Here is a 14,694-nt window from a genome sequence, read left to right as displayed (position 1 = left end):
AGTGCTAAATTGCTCCTTTTCTGCAGAACGTGGCTTCTTCGCCTGCCCCGTTGGGGAGTGGGGTTGTTTCAGCCACAGCCCCCGCACTGACATCTCAAAACTGTCTTCCCTGAGCCAGCGAGAGGAACATTTTCTGGTAGTCTTTAGGTCTTTCTGTTTCCCTTTTCCACCTAGTCTATGTGCACTTAAAATCATGTTGGCAAGAAGGACTGCATCTTGCAGCTGAATCGCTGGGGATGCCTCCTGTCTCTATGGGATTTCACTCGTTTAGGCTACTTGAATACGTTGGACTCTCTGTTAACCTCAGTTCAATAAAAAAAACTTATTATCTTGAGGCAGTTGCCAAAATGCCACTATTCAAGTTAAAAACGTTTTACTGCTGTCATCACTGCACAGAAGTAGACGAACGGAGGTGAGTAGGTAAACTAAAGGTCTAGAGGAATATTGCTGTTTCTTGTATTGCATGGTGATGTTTTAAAGCCTGGTGATACCAAAGTATATGCTTTGGGTAGGTTTGCAGTCTGTGTAAATACACTCAGAATAGCTTTAGCTTGGCTGGGCTGGCTGTCGCTTGCAGTGACACTGTAATACCAGGGAGGTTGGTGCCAGCATGCAAAACCTGCTTGAGAAGCCTACTTTGAGGATTACTAGTTCCTGCAGAGTTCCCCAGTACCACAGCTATGCTGATGGCAGTAGTGGTTTATACCTGGTTTTCCTGCCTCTGAGCTATGAGAAATACTGTACGACTAAATATTTGGGTATTAAGAATAAAACTTTTATGTGGGGATTTGGCTTAAAGTAATATGGAAAGGCCATTTTGGCTCTGCTGTGGGTCCATGCTTCTTGCAAGAGGTTGATGGTGGGTGAACCTGATCTGGAGAATGGGCCCAGACCTACAGACATGGGGACTCGGTTTGAACCCTGTAGGCTTCATGTTGCAGTCCACCTGTGTTAAAATCTTTCTTACTATTAATCTAGCTGTAATGCCTGCCCTGGTGCCTATCTTTGAGCGTTTGGAGTTCACAGGGTGAATGTAGCATGACCTCTCAGCTGCCTTATAGTCTGCAAGCACTTGAATAGTATCATTAGTGAATATGTGCTTTAATTTCGCCTTTGCTGTTGTATGCAAAAGCTGTTTTCTGGGCATCAGCAGGAGCATTAGAGCTTGCAGACTTGGATATTGTAGTAGAGCTCCTTCCCATGTGATTGTTTGCAGTGATTGCAAATAGGTGATTTTCTTTTTTTTTAATTAAGGCTTTTCTGTAGTTTTGGATTTAATTCACCTGTAAAGTCTCTTGTTCACCTGGGGCAAAGCATAATTTCTCATGTGCACACAGCAGCCTCCATCCTAGGGTGCTTCTATATTGTAGCAAGTATGTAGTTTTCTTAGCTGCAAAAGTTTGATACCAAAACCCGGATTGAACGCTCTGGAGCACAGCATTAGTGGTAGTTTCTTTTGACTGAGGTTAAGCCTCCTGGGAGACAGAAGCCTGCATTTCTATATACCAAACTGTACTGTAGATGTTTTGTGACCTTTTGCACATCACTTAATCTCTCCCCCCCCCCCCCCCCCTTCTTTATAAAGCATTTACTTTGCAGGCATGTTGTAGGGTGGGGTTTGTTAAACCTTAAGACTCACTGGGAAGCGTTGTACATTGAAAAACATAGATAGCAGTTTCTTTCTCCTCTGAACTCAAAACTCTGGAAGAAGTTGATAAAAGACCCAAACTCTAATCTAGTGTAAACTCAAGTAACCTAATGTGTTTTGATGGATTTCCATGATAAACATGTCTGAAAGCATGAAAGTATGTCAAAGCATTTTGGGATAAGGTCTTGCAGGATGTTGGGATCCCTAACTTGTAAGCGGGGCCTCTCTTGGTAACAGCTGGGTGAGCTGTGGCTGTTTACATCCTTCTCCTGGAGGAGTCATGGGATGATTTAACTTCGCTGACATCTGTTTTTGGTAAAGAGGAATCGGGGTTCTTGGGTCCAGCTGCATGTAGAAAAATAATGCTCAAGATTTGGCTCATGGTCCCTTGTGCCCCAAGAGGGCGCAACGGCAGCAGCGTAGCTCTTGGTTTAATCAAGACGTGTTTTTGAGATGGTGTTTTTGCTGCCGAAAGGAAAAACCCGTAAGCGCTGTTTTCCAGTTCATAGCATCTTCGATTAGTTGGATGGAGAAACGTGCCACTTGTCAAAGCTTTATTAATTGAAACGGGTGAGGGTCCAGCTTGCCTTTAGGAAAGATGTCGCTCCCTGTGAGTACGGGGAGTGTTTAAACGGGGGCCCACAGAGGTTGTGGCACCTCAGCCCTTTACAAGACCCAACTGGCCAAAGCCCTCGGCATACTGGTCTGGCTTCTGTTTTGACCCAGCTTTAAGCAGGAGGTTGGATGAGGTGGTGACCTGAGGAGCCTTTTACGTGTGCTTGTGATAGCGCATGGAAACTGCTCTGGGAAACAGTGCCCTTCTCTGTCTGCACGGAGCAAAGGACCCCCCGCTCCTTTAGTGCCTCGTTAAAAGTCACTGGGTGACTTGCGCTGGGGTCTTCTGCTTTGGGTGGGTGAGGAGGGCGCTAAAGGTTGCAAGTGTACATGCTATACGCTCTTGGGTTTTTTTATCCTTTAAAAGTTAGAGGCTACAATGCATGACCAAGAATACAGTATATTCTAGCTTCCTATGTCTTTTAGGCTCTCAGTTCAGCAAAATGTTTGCTTAATTGGAGATGTTATGGCCCATATGCTTCTATTCCAAGCAGTTGAAGTGCTTTCAGTTGGAGACATAAAAATGTCTTAGTTGTGACATGGTGTTTGAGCCTTCCTGCTGCAAATGTAAAATCCATATGGTGGTGAGTCTTAATTGAAACCTGCTGGAGTTATTTTTCTCCTGCAACATATTATATGAAATATTCTTTATGCAGCTGGCTTGAAAGGATTACCCTTAATTAGATATTTCTAATCAATTAGTGCTATTCCTTTCTGTAATGGTCTTCCTTTCTAAGAAACATGATTTTGAGTTATATAAGGCACTTCAATTTGATATTCTACATATCAAATATGGCCTGTACAATTTATTTATTATTTTATACCGTGGACTTGAGGTAGAAGTCAATCACTGCAGCATTGTTAATCGTGTGGGTAAGCCCCTCCAGGTGTGTTGTGTACGGAAAAGCCCGTCTGAAATCAGAACCTATTGCTTGAAAAGTTAGGTCTCTAACTAGGTTTTAGATTCAGATGTTTATAGTACTTTCTGGTATTTGTTGCTGTTTGCTAAGACTGTTAGGTCAGTTTGCAGGGGAGTGTGTTTTGTGATTGCGAAGAAGTTTGGAGAAAGAAATACAAAAGCTGATGTAGCTTAAAGTCTATTCCCCAAAGTAGATTACTCCAAGAGTCTGGAATGTGTCAGTGGGAGGCTTCAGTTTTAGTGAGATGTTGCTCCATGCATGCAGGAGTCCTTCCCCTCCTAAATAATTGTTTCCATCTGCATAGCTTATTCCATTGGCCCCAGGGCTGCTAGTGCCTGGACTGTTGAGCTGTCTGCAAAATTTGGGTCTCTTGTAAAAATGAGGATCTTTCTCACTAAATCCTCTGTGCTAGCTATGTATGAAGGGAACTTTGCTGTTGTCATACAGAAAAATAATAGGGCAACCCCCACTGCAGGACCTTTTAAAAAAAGCAACATTCTGGTCTGTCTTTCGTATCCTTTTAAATTTTTAGAGGGAGAAGTTTTGGGACCCTTGAATCTTATTGCATAATGTCTGCCAAGCCTCTTATTAACTCACTAGTTGTCTGAGAGTTGTTTAGTTTTTGTATAATAGGATTATTTTTTCATCTATGATAACTTGCAACGTCCCTGGCTACTTGAATTGAATACTGTGGCTTATGGTCTATGAGATGTCCATGTGAACATACACGATTCCATCATATGGTGGAGCCTGAGCGTAGGAAATGACACTGAATACAGCATATAGTTGAGACCTCAGCGTTTTGGTAAACAGCTTGGCTGAGACTTAAGCACGCTTCTAGTGCGTGAATTCCTGTTTGTTGATTTTGCAGCACTAATGTACTTACCCCTTTGTCCTCTTTTGCTCTTTTATAGAAGGTTCCTACTAGGATGATGGACTTTGATAGCAGCGGAGTTTGATACCAACACGTTACTCTTACGTATATATTGGGAAGGGACTGCCAAGAAGGTGGTGAGGGCAGTGGCAAGAGCCTCCTTGACCATTATACACTTATGGTTCAGTGGTAGCGGAGCAGGCAGCCTGTGCATTGATGAAACAGTGACAGCAGGCTCCTGAGCAAGAGTTATCGTTTTATTCCTCCCAGTTATCCCTGCCTGGGTCACCTAATGAAGCATGGGAGAGACATCATTGTAACTAAGAAACAGCGTAATGGCACAAATGCAGAGTACTCTTCACACCCTTCCCTCTGCACTCTTCTCTCTAAGGGTCTTGTTTCTGAATTAGTTGAGGTCACTTAAGTGCCCGTTTCCTGGAGGAGGTGGCATGACAGATGTCCTTTTCCTTAATTTTCAGTTCTTGGTGAACCTTCACTGGGCTTAGCCTGGGGTGGACGAGGAGAGCATGCACACGAGGAAAGGAAGTCTGCCTGGTGGGTCCTGTTTTGTAGCACTGCTAGTTTGGGGTAGGAAGAGGACTTTTGCGTCATGGCTCTGAAGCTTGTGTGTGAGGCTGTCTTGATCATGGTGGTTACCATTCACGTGCTGTCAACTTAAAACTTTTTCACCGCTGCTGCCACATCAACAGTTATGCTGGAGCCCTGGGAGCTCAGATTTCTCTGTGTCTCTGTATGTACACAGTCGAGCATGCTGCCAGTCCTTGAACCTCCTTTTCTCCTGCTTGATCATACTTCTGACAATTCTAATCAAGTGACCAGGGCTGGAAATGAGTGTGATGATTCTTGTCTTGAGGGTGCTGTTTGAATTCTAGAGGAAAAACAGGACTCTATAAGCTCTTGAGTCAACAGGAGCCTGTAACTCTTGCAAGGTCTATAGCACGTTGCCAATATATAATGGAACTGGAAGGATATCCTCTTTAGGCAACAAATAAATACAGCTTTGCTGATGAAAGTTGTTTTTCTCTGTCAAGGTAAAGCTCAGACAATGTTAATGTTTGAAAACAGCAGGGCTAACACAGTGGAAGGAAATCCTTGCATGCCTCATAGCGGAAGGTAGACATGAGGCTGCAATATATACATCCCTGCAGCTGATCTGAGATACAGTTGTTTTGGTCAAATATTCCAGAATCCTGGACTCACTCCAGCTTGCGCATAAGAAGGGTGAAGGTAGATAAAGGTAACCGCTGTATTTAGATGCAGTATTTCCTTTGACTAACGGGAGAGGAAGGATACCCCCTGGGAGCAGTCCTTCTAACGATATCCCTAATCCAAGAGTTTCAGAGTTCATTCACTTTGCGCTTCCTACGCTCTCTTGGCCAGCGTAAAGCAGGCGTGAAGCTGCCGGATGTTTGCAGGCCAGGAAGAGTTTGGAGCAAGCACAGACCTGCCAGGTCAGCTGGGAGAATTCAAGGCTTTATGAAATACCAGCATGCATTGTGGAAAAAGCTTTTTGGAGAATGACTTTTTGCAAAGCTTATTCTAGCTGCAATGATGTGTTAGCTGGAAGAAAACCTAACCAGGGGACAAATCTATAAGTAGGACCAAGGAATTGCTTCTTTAAGGCTTTTCTGTCAACTCTGCTAGTGAGGTCTGTGCAATTTTGTAGTGGGTTAGCATTACCTCATTGTCGGTGTCAACAAAGCAGATAGCAAAGAAAAACTAGTCTTTGTAAAGGTCAAGAAGCTGCTGCTTGGTTGCTCGTTGGACATCTATGAATATCACTTAAACCTATACGAGTACGTTTTCTGATGGTAGTAGTGGGTCAAGTGTCATGGTTCGTTTGGACCTCTCAAAGTTACAGGAGGGTGTACCCTGTGAATCCAACTTTATTACATGAGCTCATTAGGTAAAAATCAAACAAGGGCATAGTCCCCTTTCAACGGGCTGGTGTAACTTGTTAATTCTCTAATTCATTACTTCATTAATTCACAAATTCAATAACTCGTGCTTATGAGGAAGCCAGTTTCCCAGCTGATGGTGAGAATGCTCATCCTTCCTCCTCCATCATGGTGCAGGTGTCCCAGTATCACAGTGGGAAGCCTGGGAGCCTCAGCAGTGTAGATACTGATGGGTCAGCTTGAAAGCTTTTTGGGTCAGGTGATGTAGTTACACCTTCCATCACGGAAGTTTGGTTTCTACCATTCCTGTGGGCTGTTCCAGATAATTCTGAATAGTTTCATTCTTATCGGAAGCTGCTCAACAGTTGCTTTTGCACAGCTGCAAGGACAGCAGGTCTTATCTCCTCCTCTCCTTTGTATCTGGTGTACGTGCAGCTCTTGCTTTAGCCCAGTGGTGCTGCTCCCAGCATAGATCAGGCTGAGCTGTGTCAGTGTGAGCTGTGTGTTGGGCCAAAACCTGAGCTGGAGTTGAGTCAGCAGCCACAGTCAAGTGATGCCTGTGTCAGAGAATGTCCATTGTACAGAACTTCGGTTGCTTAGACCAGCCTGGTTAAAACATATAGTCCTGAACATCAGTTTGGATATAAGAGTTCATCAGACTTACTAGAGCTGGAGGTAAAACATAGTTGCTATAGTTCATCTGCTGGTGTATATGTCTTTAGATTTACTTTTATGAAATCTTTGTAGTTTTCAACTCACCTGTGAGTCTGAATTGAATTTCTGCTTCTTCAGCTTGTTGGATTCACTGTGCTTATTCAGTGGATGATATATGTGCTGTCTTCTTTTTGCCTTTGCAATAGCACTGTGTTACTCTGAACTTGCACACTGGGTGTAAACTGAAGAATAAAAATCTATCTTGCAACATCACTTGACATTGATACCTGAGACTTCATATGTCCCATCTTCTCTTTGGCCCTGCAGTTAGAGCAGTGGGTTGTTACACGAGAGTAAACAGCATGTGGGGGTTTATAGGCACTACTCTAGTCTCTGACCTTTGAGATGGTCTTGCACCACTAACCTCACCTGCCCTGTGTTCTTCCTTTAAATCCTGCACTACAAAGCTGTTTAGAAATGTCTGTAGTAAGCTCTTCCATCCCCTTGTTGGCCCCTAAGTCCTAGATCATGCCTGCAATCTTCCGATCCTGGTTTTCATGAAGACTGGTGTAATTAAACTTTGTCATGAATATTTTGGAAAAACAAACCCTCTCCTAGTGAGTTAACAAACTCTTGACTACTAATAGCTCTGTAAGAGCCGTGAGCTGTGTTGTACAATCAGGTTCAGCATCTCAACCAGTTTTGTTCCAGCTGTTGCGTCGTTTATAGATGAAACTAGTACAAACAAGCTCTGTGTGGTGACTTCAGAGCAGGGTGCCAGCATAGCAAAAATAGTGACAGCTGACTTTTTTTTTTTAAACTTCTGAGCCTTTAAAGCAGCAGCCCAGTTCTGTTTCTGTCCCAGCTCTCTTCTAGAGAACAAATGAGGAGAATGCCCATAAATATAAATTATGGGCCACTTGTAATCTCTCCACACGCAGCGAAATTTGGATTCCTGCTGATGGACCTGTTATTGCTAAAGAGATGACAAACTAGAACAGAAGCTTGTTAGAATAAATAATGGTGCTTTTGAGTACAAGCACAACTGTTGCTTATGAGTGGAATAATTGGCACTTACTATTGCCTGACTGCTAAACAAGAACTTCTGCTACCAGGCTATATTAAATTTTCTTTTTATTTTGGAAGTAATTGATTGAGCAATCAGGATCTGTAAAAAATGGTACTCCCTTTGAGAGGGGGGTATCGTTCTGTTCCCTGGCTCAGAGGCTGATGGACGTCCTACCCACAAATGAGCACAGTGGCATTTCGTTCCCAAGTAAATGCCCTTATCCACGTGTGTAGAGACAATGTGTGGGGACCTATTTGGTAAGTATTTTTCTCTGGATCTTGAATTTGGAGTATTTATGTAAGTGGATTTAGTTTTTATAGTAATCATTCAACAAGACAAGCTTCAATAACACAGAGGGGGTTTCAGCCTAATCTCTGAAGTAGTTTCAGCTAGTCTGACCCAATATAAAAACTTCTGGGGAGATTTTTAAAACTATAAGGTACTAAAGTCTATCAAAACCCCCCTAAACAAGACATTGCTTTGAAAACTGCATTTGTACTTAGTCCACACTCTGGACTAAGCATTCCAATTTAATCTTAATAAATAGCTTAGTTGTGTAGCTATGATCAGTTCACTCCTCCTTTTCTCCTCCTCTTGTCTTACCATCCTTGCTAAAACTCTAGCTTATCTGAGTCAAGCTATCAGTAGCTATTGTGTAGCTGTCTCATAACCTTGGTAGCTCTGAACCATTTGCTTCTACCCTGATTGTGGGGCCATGCCATGTGCGTGACTTCTCTTCTTTCAAAAGTGGATGTTTGGCATTCTTTGGGCAGTAACTCCTATGGGATGTCCGAGAACACACTGACTCATGGTGAGTTCAGCCCATGGAGCCCATCCCACTGCTTGTGATTATGGTGCAGGAAATAAATAAGATGACAACTTAATCTATCATGTCTTTGGACTGAGAACTGGGGCAGCAGAGTAAGATAGTCCATTTCTGGCACTCTTTCTATTTGTAGCTCTGTTGCCCCATCCATTTCCCAGAAGGGAACAGAAAATTCAACTTGCAAAAATCAAAATGAGGTTTGTGAAATGGGCTGGGACGTGAGCTAGGGAATTTGAGCTCTTGCATATTCTTTTTCTATGAAAATTAAGGAGGCGCAAAGCGCTCCGTGCAGGTGGTGGTGGGGGCATGCTCTGCAGCATGGACTCCAGTCCCGTGTGAGCTCGGCTGACACAGCTGGGCTGGCATGAGGTGGTGGTTACTCATTACAGCCAGAGAGAGAAATGACTGCTGATCCTTTGTCCCATCTGCCTCTCTTCTATCACACCTTAGAAATGATGTGTAGCACTTTGTCAGCTGGTTGCAGTGATAATAGGTCCCTGTGTTTAAAGGAAGTGAACAAGCAGCTTGGTAGTTATTAATCTGGTGCCTGTCACTTATTTCTGCCTTGAGTGTCCAGCGAGAAAGATACGGTTTTTGCAAGGCACAGCACCCGGTACATGTCAGGCACATGTGAATAGGGAGATAAACAAGGTCATCCTCAGAAACCTGCTAAGACTTCTAATTTTATACAGTCTGAAAATGCCCAGGAGGCAGAAACATATTTAATTTAAATTAGTAAGTAAGTCTTGGTTCTTCATCAGAATAAGTGTTTTTGTGTATTAAGAATAGCTGCTGTGTCTTAGCGCTTCCTCCTATTGTTACAGCTCTTCCTTGAGCAGTGGAAATGTTTTGGGTGGTTTAAATTACATTTACAGTAGTAATTACGTTTAAGCAACTTTACAGTTCACTTATCTAAATATACATCTGTGTCTAAAGAGCGTAAGATTTTTTTTTTTTTTTCCTCCTTCACTTCCCCAAGCCATGACGTTATCAAACAGGGTGGGCAGCTGGAGGCAGTCATGTACCCAACCACTGGCCCGTGTCTGGTGGAGATCTCTGCTCAGAGCTGCCGTTTCTGATGGTAACGTGATGAAGTGGCTCTGGCTTTCCCTGCCAGCCTGCTGGTCCTGCTCTACTACAGCATCGCATCCCGCCAGATACCAGGGGTTCCTCCTTTGCCCAGTGTTTTTTTCTTTTTTTCTTACATGTGAGATTAATAGCCATCTGCGTACAAACAATCTCAGCTTAGGAAGCATCTGTCGTTGCTGTTTGTCCACTGCCTGAAGTCCTAATCCTCTGTTTGTTACAACTCCTGGGTGCATTAAAGCAGATTATGTGCTCTGACACACAGCTTGTGGCTGCAGGCAGGTTGGGTTTTACAGTAAGCAGGGTCTGACCGCTCATCGTTGGGTCTGAGCCACCCTAAGTGTGGGTAGAGCAGGGAGGGTCGAGGGGATGATGCTGGCCAGTTGGGGAAGGTGATGCTTTACCTCTCCGCTTGCACTGGGTTGATACCCCAGCTCCTGTGGGCATGCCTGTATCTCTCCCAGGAGCATGACAAATTAGGTCCTGTCTCGTGAAGTAAAGTGACGAGCAGAAGCACTTTGTAGGGTCTGAGTGTTGCTGTGGCTGTTTCTTGACAGCTGTTGGGTTGAGATGCTTGTTCGATCTCAGCTCAGGGCAGAGCAGAGCCAGCCGGTGTTGCGGGGCTGGCTGCTGGGAGCCGGTGCCTGTTACCCAGACGTGATTGCAATTTAGTGCTTTGCCCCAGGCCACAGCCTGGGTGCTGCCTCCCTGGCAGACTGGGAACAAGCTGGGACTTGGATAATCTCACCGCCTCGGTGACTCCAGAAACTGTAATAATCTCTTAATCTTAATGGGTCCACGTGATGGATAGGTAACACTACTTGAGAATTTTCTTGATATGTGACGGGGTGGAAGGGGGATAAATTATTTTCAGGCTTTCCTAATATTATGTACTCTGTAAAAATAAACCTGCTGGAGAAAAAAGAATTCCGTGTTAGGGATTTCAGCTACGTTCAGGTTTTTCTGCTCTACTTCACATTGCAGTGTCTTTCACTTGCACTTGATTTTCATGGTAACAAATTATTTGGGGATTCTTGAAAAATGTAGTGCTGCCATGAGATCTTGCGATGCGGCTCATGAGCACTGTGTGCAAGCCGACCTGAAGGCGCGGATGCTGAGCTCTGTCAGGCAGCGTTCAGAGGCAGGTCTCCCAGGCTGGTGGGGTCCCTGCCGTCTGGCAGAGGATTCCTGTAGTCGTTAGGTCTCCAAGCCTGCGTGTGCTTCACCCAGCTGAAATTCCCATTTATCCAAAAGCATGTTGGATGTTTTTCCCCCTCCTCTTTGGTCCTGAAAAAATCAGGTTTACTGAGCGAGCCAAGTTGTGTCAGTTTGGCAGGGCACGTAGATACCTTCAGAAATAACTCATGCACTAATGCTGTGACGATAACAGTGCTGGGTCTGTACCAGTGATTCATTTGAACTAATTGGCTGCTGAGAGCATTGGTATGTCTCTTTGTCTCCGTATTTGAGTAAAATTCAGCTCCTGCGATCCAGATGATCTCGTCCTAGTGAGCTTGGCTCATCTCTAATGACGCCAGGAAGACTGTCCTGGTGCATGAAGCATGCTGGAGAGCTCGAAACTGGAGTTGGAATGTTTATCCTGATTCACTCTGTCTGAAAATGCAGACTCAGCTGGCCTCATGTCCTATTCCTCCACCTCTTTTCTCACAAGCTGGGAAATAAACTTGCTGATTATTCCTCTCAAATGCCGTGAATAACCGAAGTCCAGACAGGAGTGAATATGTGAAAGGCTGTACATGGTACTGCAGCTGTTGTTATCCATAGAGATCTTAAACTTTCAGTAATGCTTGTGTACTGCTTTGTATGAGTAATCAAAGCTGAATGTACCATTAAAGAATTCTGTTTTCATTCTGGATACTTTAAATTCGCCTCAGTTGTGCAACAAGCCTGGCTGAATTATTACTGCTGTGTTAGAAACCTGCGACGATGAAGCTCGCTCGTACGAGTGACTGGCAGTCCGTCTGTCTGAAAATGTGCTGGTCAAAAAGCACAAGCAGCTGGCTGAAGTTATTAAAAGAAATGTAATGAGAAGGAACACAGCTGAGGGATAAAAGAAATGTAGTTGTGGGCTGTTGTGCCCATCTACTTGCAGTACTGGCAGCTTAGATGTGCTTTTGCATACAGAAGGAATGGCCTGAAACCCAACCACTTGTGTCAGGGCATGGTGTGCTTGGTGGGAAGCCTTTTGGAAAGGCTGGGGGCTCCCAGGGGAGAAATAACACTTTCCTGAGCTTGTAAAACCAGCAAAGCTTAGAGCAGCCACATCTCCTCTCATGGATGTTTTTGTGGTCATCCCTCCTTGCTCTCCCCTCCCATGTCTCAAACCCTGGGCAGTTTGTGTGGTCACATATGATGGTGTAGGCTTCTGTTCGATGTAGCTTTGCTGTTGCCTGTGTACCTGAATAAAAGCATCGGAACTGTTTTGATTTACTTTTTGCATGTTGGTAAGCTCTTTCGTATTGCATGCATTTTTTTAATAATATGCTGCCTATGTGTAATTCAGTGCTGTTGTAAAAGCTGTGGCTCGTGGATGAGTTTTTGTTATAACTGAATTTCACAAGCTGAGATTCTTCCAGTCTGGTCTGTTCTGTGGTTTATCTTGGTTCGGAGCTGATGGAGGAGAAGCTATATGGATAACCCGAGTTTTGAATTTGATCCCTTATGATTCTGATTAGGACCACTTGTAGTGAATAAGCTAAATAAGAAATATAACACACAATGTATATGCAAGGCCTGTGGGTCTATCGGGAAGAGGAGCGAGCCAAGGGAAGCCAGCTCTAACTCCAGCTGTACGCAAGAGCTTTCCCACAGGTGCTTTCAGTTCCCTGGAGAAAGACCCACCTTCAGCACGGTGGTACCTTCTTGCTGGAAGGCTGTCCTCTTGGTTTGCTTCACAGTGTCTAAAATTTGGGGGCAGGAATAAAATTTTGCAAGAATTTGGGGTAAGTAGAAAGAGTGTGGGGGAAAGAAAAATCTGATTAATATTTTTGCATACTTAGTGTGGGGAGTTGTAAAAGTCCCAGACCAAATTACCCTCCCTCCGCCTCCCCGGGGGACTGAAGCTGTGCTGGGGTATAGCCGAAGGCTGCGGGCTGGGGTTGTGCCTAAACCATGGAAAATTGATATAATTTAATGTAGCGCAGAGGGTGTTAATCAGGGATCCCTCTTGGACGCAGCCAGGGCTCTGCCTACAGGTAGGCTTGGGACAGAGTCTGGGCTAACCCTGCTCTGCGAAGGGGGATCGTGGCAGGAATTTGGGCAGTCGGGCAGCCTTCCTTCTGCAACAAATCTGCTGCGTGTTCACAAGGTGGGGTGAAAGCGGCTGGGCTAAAGCAGTGGCTGGAAATATAGCTGTATTCATGGGTAAGGAACAAAACTGAGACAGCCTCTGCATGCTTTTATGAGGGATTGTCTCTAAAATAGCTGCTGCTGCCCTTTAAGCCGTTGCAGGCAAAGCAGGCTGAGCCATAGATCCAGTCTTACTGGGAATATTGGAAACAAGGAGTGGGGTTATTACCTGTGCTGGAGAAGCTTTGCATGTCTTCGTTAAGGAAACTTTAAGTAAATGACTTGTTTGTCCCTTTAACTTCAGGATTATGAATAGTAAATGTTAGAGGAAAGGGAAGTTACAGAAACACTGTGAAAGGAGGTTTGACGGAGAGAATAACAAGGAAAGAACAAAACCTCTTAGGATGGAAGGGAGACGGAAATTTGATTGCTTTAACCCTTTGCTCGCTCGTGTGTTGCTTGCTGATGAGATTTTAAAGAAGGATCTGGATCTTGCAAAATATTCTCTGTGGGTGTTACGGGTTTACGCTGCTCTTTCAACACCAGTGTCTTACATACAGCTGGGATTTACTCACTGCTCAACTATGGGAGGAAATGCTGAATTTGCTTTTTTAATGATTTGCTGCACCCCCTGAGTCCCCAGGCAGATACTCTGCGCTGTTCTTGATGTTCTCTTACTTCAGAGAAGTACAATTTTGAGGAGCAAATATGCTGTTTGACGACTCCTTCCCGGTGCTGCTTGTGGGAGTTACTTTTTCACGCGGCTGAGGCTCGAGTTAACGTCTAGCAAGCCTTAGCTTCAGCCCAGGCTTGGAAATAACTCCCTGCTATTTTCTGGTTACTCCGAGGGCTGGGTGCTGGCTGTGGGCTGTGTCCTTCAGCTCGCGTCCCAGGCGTGGGTGGCTCAGCCTCGGGCACCGCTGCCTTGAAGGCGCAGGTGGATTTACTGTGCCTTCTGCTTGGTCCGCCCGGGCGGGTGGACGCGGGGAGGGAGGAGAGGATGCTCTCGGACACCCAATCGGCACCTCGTGGGTGATGAGGAGGGGCCCTTCCTTACCGGTGGTGAGGCTCGGCAGCCGCTCCTCGACTCAGCAACGGAGGGGCACGGAGGGACTGACCGCTGCTCTCCTCCCCACCTGGACATGGACAAGCACGGGACACGCGGCTCTGGGGTCACCAGGAGCGGGATCCCCAGGCCCTCGGTGGTGTCGGTGCCCGCCCAGCCAGCCAGCTGCGCCCGGCTCGGCAGCCTCGGCAGGTACGGAGCGTGGTTGCGGGGTACGGCTCTACGGGGTGATCGCTGCTCTTCTTCCTCCTGAAGGCAGGGCGTAGAGGTAGGGCAATACCTGGGGCAGGATAAGTGGAAACAAGGTAAATTTCCAGAGGTGAGCAGGCTATAATATGCTCTTTAAAACTGTGCTTTGACTGCCTTGATCATGAAATGAAACCTATTAAAAAACTCCCCCCCCCCCCCCCCCTTTGTTTTTTTATTAACTTCATAACTGAGATCAGTGCAGCAAGCTGTGGAAGTGGGGCCTGGAGGGTGCATGCATGGCTGGGGGGGGCTGAAATGCAGACTGCGTGTTTCCTTGTGATTCAGTGGTAATGCTGTCCTGGCAGCTTGTGGGGTTCGAGGGCTGTTCAGTGATTTGTAGAACCATGTGAAGGTAAGAACTGCAATAAATATTGCACAAAGCACACATACTGGAGGATACAACTGAAAATTGAACTACTTTCCTTGGCGCACTGTACTGTTGTGTGCTTAAATGACATT

The 14,694-nt window shown here is 45.2% G+C and overlaps 2 protein-coding genes across 4 annotated transcripts in view; both read left to right on the top strand.

Moving 5' to 3' along the window:
* Window positions 1-14,694, top strand: part of IFT52 (intraflagellar transport 52) — a 231,549-nt gene that overhangs the window by 105,165 nt on the left and 111,690 nt on the right. The window lies entirely within an intron of this gene.
* ARHGAP40 (Rho GTPase activating protein 40) overlaps window positions 1-14,694 on the top strand; it is a 44,380-nt gene that overhangs the window by 451 nt on the left and 29,235 nt on the right. The window contains exon 2 of one of the 3 annotated variants that reach the window (XM_075517101.1): window positions 175-412. The exons of 1 other annotated variant lie outside the window; for it this stretch is intronic. In XM_075517101.1, the coding sequence (XP_075373216.1) occupies window positions 175-412 (238 nt within the window). Of the gene's footprint in view, window positions 1-174; window positions 413-13,493; window positions 14,179-14,694 lie in introns of those variants that run through there. One more of the 3 variants, XM_075517102.1, reaches the window with a different exon arrangement.

The sequence above is a fragment of the Mycteria americana genome, chromosome 14 (genome assembly GCF_035582795.1).
Source record: "Mycteria americana isolate JAX WOST 10 ecotype Jacksonville Zoo and Gardens chromosome 14, USCA_MyAme_1.0, whole genome shotgun sequence".
Classification (NCBI taxonomy): Eukaryota; Metazoa; Chordata; class Aves; order Ciconiiformes; family Ciconiidae; genus Mycteria; species Mycteria americana.
The sequence above is the reverse complement of the archived record's forward strand: the minus strand, read 5'-3'. Positions and strand labels throughout refer to the sequence as shown.